This window comes from Salvia hispanica, chromosome 3 (genome assembly GCF_023119035.1).
Source record: "Salvia hispanica cultivar TCC Black 2014 chromosome 3, UniMelb_Shisp_WGS_1.0, whole genome shotgun sequence".
NCBI classification, from domain to species: Eukaryota; Viridiplantae; Streptophyta; class Magnoliopsida; order Lamiales; family Lamiaceae; genus Salvia; species Salvia hispanica.
The window spans coordinates 49,247,622-49,252,583 of record NC_062967.1 but is presented as its reverse complement, the minus strand read 5'-3'; the positions used below and the strand labels follow the sequence as shown (position 1 = coordinate 49,252,583).

The following is a 4,962-nucleotide window of genomic DNA, read 5'->3' as shown; positions in this document are numbered from 1 at the left end:
TATAAAGAAATACAATTTGAGACACCCAAAAACGTGGTTAACTAACGTAGAGTGAAGACGACTTTGACTGCCATGAAGATTCCTAGAATATATTGTAATCTTCCTATTCTAGTATTAAATTTGGATACCATGTCACAATTTTGACTTTAAGGTCCAATTTTCTATTCACTGAAATGATCAATTGCGCCAATGCATAAGCTTTAGAAATTTACATGTCACAACGAAAACACAAACGCAGGAATGTTCGTGTTTTCACGTAATACAAACTGGACTAATACGCTGCACAAGTACACAGATTTTTGCATGCATGTGTACTTGCGACGAGGGAGGATTTTTTGGTTTTATTAAATTTTGTAATAATAATTTGGTTGTTCATAAAAAACGAATATTTTTAGGGATAATAGCTGGTATATTATTGAATTTGACCAAATTCGAATTTTGTAAGAATTTGCTTGAAATTATTCATTTTTATCTGATTATGCTTGAAACTATGTATTTTAGATAATAGGAGTACAATTTCAAACACCCAGAAACGTGGTTAACTAATTTAGACGACTTTGCGTAACAAATGAAACGAGGTGCCAGGAAGGTTCCTTCACTATTGTATGCTTAAAATATACTGTTCCATTTCGGGAATTAATTATACCATAAGCTCGTGAAAATATCTGCATTCGTATCTTTTCAATAAAATACAATGATTGTGAATTACAAATGAAACGTGTTTATTTTTTAAAAAAAGATCTTGTCGAAGTTATATGCTCAATTTCCACAATTATAGTGCAAGTAAGGACGCCTACTAATTTCCACGATCGAAGTTTATCAGCTGTTCTAAATTTCAGTAAACAACTAGGATAATAATTTTAGGAATACATTGAATTTAGAATTTGAAGGAGATACTGATTTATATCAAAATTATTCGTTCTCTCAATTATTAATCCTTTTTAGCCATGAGTTGCTGTCATGCTTGTTTTTTAGCTGGTTGTTATGAATCTTATGATTATATTTTATTTTTGGTTTAACATTTGAAAATAATTAAATTCCATCCCGATATTCAAGTGGATATATAGAAATATATAAAACTAATTTATTGTATGATTGTTAATTTAACGATAAACTTCGTTCCAGAAAAGTGTTCTCTGTTATGATCGGGTTATATAGTTAAAATTAAATCGATCATATCATAGGATAAAATTTAAAATTTTAATTGAATCGATCAAAGTGTGCGGTTCGACTCGAATGAATTCAGTTGTGATTCGGACTGCACTCAACTTTATTTTTTCTTCCCCCAAATTTCCTCTAATATATAAAAAAACAGTATAGTAAATATTTTTGGCCCAAGTTTACAATACACGATATCCAAGTTAGAATTTCGGCCCATTTACAATAGACGTGATGGGGCCTATCAGTATTCAACAGCCCATTTTCAGCAAAAACATCTATTTTTCCCACTGCATAATCGGCCCACGAGAGACCCACTGGTGACAGCAAATTTGCTCGACGCAGAAAAATATAGAATTTCTAATACTATGTTGATAAAATAAATACAAAATGAAATTAAATAAGGATTTTTTTACGTTCTCTATATTATCCTCATTAGGTTATTATAGTTTAAGGTTTCCAAAAGATTAAAAAGATGGATATACGACCTACGAGTTCAAAGTTATCATGAAAACTACTGTAAATAATTGTCAAGAGAATATATTTTAGCAAGGTTGGCAATAATCAATATCTACATATCCATTAATCTAAAAATATGTGCGTGGTTGATACGGATCCTCATATTTTAAATGCAAATATTTCTATTAATTCATTAGTTTTGTAGCTAATAAGTACCCAACAAATAATAAAGTAACCTTTGTTTTTTCAAAAGTCACATGTGTCAATCCAAGATTTGCAGACAAGCATAAAATTTGCAATAAATTTCCGACCTCTTTGTCTTATTATACTAAGAGTCTTGATTCACTAGATATGCGACAATATCTTGTCACCAATTTCCGAAGATGTGTTTACTATTTTTTTCATTTACAGATAGATGTATTTATAATTTATCTACTATTTTATTTTATTTAAAATGATTAATAATGGTTTTATCTATTCTTGTGTTGATTTGAATCTTTAATTTATTGAATAGAAGATAAATATTTTACCAATTGACTGTGTTTTATGGCCTACTCTTATCTCCAATATCAGAAGATGCATGTGACTACAGTGGAGTACTATTTTCTTTTCGTTTATAGAAAGATTCATTTAATCTAGTTTAATTACTTTGTTTGTTTATTAAATCAAATTGACGTGCGTGTATACTGTATAGTAAGCTTTTTTACGTTGTCTACAGTAAATGTGATTTTTTCTCCCCTTTTTTATATTTATAAAGTTCTCAATTTATAACCAAAAAGTCTTGATAACTACGTCGTGTTAGAATGATTTAGCCACGTGTATATTATTCCAATTAAGTCCAACTACCAATAAAGAGAGGAGCGTGTAACAATTGGATTGGGGACTATCCTTTTCTGGTAAGTCCAAATTCCGTTTTTTGACCATTAATTTTCTTTTTAGTGGATTTGATTTATAGAATTTTCTTGTGTAAATAAAATTATTTCAGAGAATAATGTAGTATGTAGTAGTATGAGTTTGATCAAATTTGTGATTTTCTACGCTCCATTTCATTTATAATGTGTCATTATGATTTTGTTACCACCAAAGAAACGTCAGAATTGACACTACTAGCTAGTATTCTCACCTCAACATACTAGAAAAGTTCTCGGACAAAATAATCAAATGATTTTCTTTAATTATGATTGTTTGTATATAGTAGAGTATTTTATTTGCTGCTGTGTTATCCTCACGAAGTTTGATTGACATAAAAAAGAAAGTTTAACTTTCTTGAATTTCACCGCCTTTTCCTGTTTATGTAGTTAATTGTTTTTGTAATTTTCTTGAATCTGTTTCCCATATCCAAACAAGTGGCAATTCCCATACACTGCTAATAATGGTACACTTAATCTTGTATTAAAATCAATGTCCAGCTCATAAGCCAATTTCATAGTTTAATTAATATCGCATTCACGTGCATATTATATTATTTTTGCATGTCAATATTTATATAGGGTAGGATTTGGTAGTTTCTTAAACCTTCGATGACAATGCAAAAAATAATCAAGTTCAATTTCTTGAATCGCCAATTTTGTGCTATATCTAATAACCGGTCATTGAATTTGAAACGATGGCAAAAATCCCTTGAAAGGTCTTCCTCAAATTAATTTTCTGATCACATCAATGACATCGAAATCAAAAACTCCAATCTAACTGTCATTTATATCTCAACTCCTATCCAAAGATGTTTAGGACATTTCGGATTGTGGTCTCAATTCTAGCTACTGCATGGTATATTGTATTCTTTTTATCTCACTCTAATTGGTAGTATATTTTTTTTAATGTTCTACTTTAAATGACATATTTTTAAAAATAGAAACATCACTTTCTCCACTCTCTTTCTGTTATTTTATTTTCTGTACTTGATTTATAAAATAACATTATATAAAATCAAATAACATTATATAAAATCGCGTGTCAAAAAATAAATATTCAAAAGTCATAACAAAGAAAGAATTAATTTACAATTTCGCAATACATCATACTTCGATAATGAAAAATTAACATTGATCGAGGTATAAAATGACATCTTGTTAAAGTTTTAAACTATAGATATATGCATCGATAGTAAACAGAGAATAGGTGGCCAGGTGCCACGTGTGCACAAAATCATGCACTAGTCACTTTGGTGGTAGGTTTATGGCCAGGAACCCCACACAATAGCACTTTTAATTTTTACTATAAGATATACATATCATAGCTTGCTAAAGTCGGTTTGATTACTATAAATATACATGTAGAGAGAGACAGGGAAGTGCTAAAAATATACCAATTAACTCCTCTGTCTGTCTAAGTGGTATCATTCAACAAACAGTCAAACTGCAAAAAAAAAAATGCCTCCTTTCTTGAAATCTAGATCAAGAATAGCAGCCCACCATTATCATGAGCAAGACCAAGACTGCGACACCAATATTGATGAAAAATCAGCATATAATTCTCTCACAGTTTGGAGAAAATCACTTATTTTCAGCTGCAATGGCTTCACAGTGATTGGCTCCGATGGCAGCTTAGTCTATAGAGTTGATAACTACTCCTCTCGCCCCAACCAAATCATGCTCATGGATGCCCATGGCTACCCCATCTTCACCATATCTCGTCCTAAGGTAATATATATGTCTTCGTGTTGACATCTATAACATAGACTGTTCGACATAGTTAACAATTAGCAAATAGTACTAGTTAGCAACTGATCACATCAATATATATATATATATATATATATATATATATAAAAGATAATCAAATAATCCTAACTCATTCTTATTCTCATATATGAATCTCCTATGTTCATGATGAAGGCTTTGGTTTCTTACAATATAAATTATTTAATGATGTGCAGAAGTTGAGGTTAGTGGGCAACTACTGGCTTATATATGAAGGAGAAGTGGGCAAGAAGAGTTCCAACAAGCCTATATTTTGTGTTAGGAAAAACATGAGCATCATCAAAGCCAAACCGAGTGTTCTAGCGTATGTTTATGGCGGCGGCATGTCGGGAGAGGGGTTCAAATACACGGTGGAAGGGTCGTATGCGCGTCGATCGTGTAAGATTATGGATGAGTCGAGGAGGGCTTTGTCTGAGATCAAGAAGAAAGTGGCCATGAAAAAAGGTGCATCTTTTGGTGTGGAGGTGTTTAATCTACTTGTTCAACCAGGGTTTGATTCAAGATTTGCTATGGCGATTGTGTTATTGTTAGATCAGATGTTTCCTTGATTTTTTTAAAGGGACTTGTTTCTTGAATCTGATCTCGTTGCTTGTCAAGTGGATGTTGATATTTATGGAAATATATACAATCTTGTCTTGTGCTCTTA

The 4,962-nt window shown here is 31.2% G+C and overlaps 1 protein-coding gene across 1 annotated transcript; it reads left to right on the top strand.

Annotated features, from left to right (window-relative positions):
* The first annotated feature begins 3,908 nt into the window (after positions 1–3,908).
* On the top strand, positions 3,909–4,962 carry LOC125216712 (protein LURP-one-related 8-like). Its single transcript, XM_048118473.1, has 2 exons — positions 3,909–4,256; positions 4,493–4,962. The coding sequence occupies exons 1-2, from the start codon at positions 3,987–3,989 to the stop codon at positions 4,862–4,864; spliced, it is 642 nt and encodes a 213-aa protein (XP_047974430.1). The 5' UTR covers positions 3,909–3,986; the 3' UTR covers positions 4,865–4,962.

Coding starts and splice junctions, on each gene's coding strand:
- LOC125216712 (XM_048118473.1), top strand. CDS start 3,987: ATGCCTCCTTTCTTGAAATCTAGATCAAGAATAGCAGCCCACCATTAT. Junction 4,257..4,492: donor TCACCATATCTCGTCCTAAG/GTAATATATATG, acceptor AATGATGTGCAG/AAGTTGAGGTTAGTGGGCAA.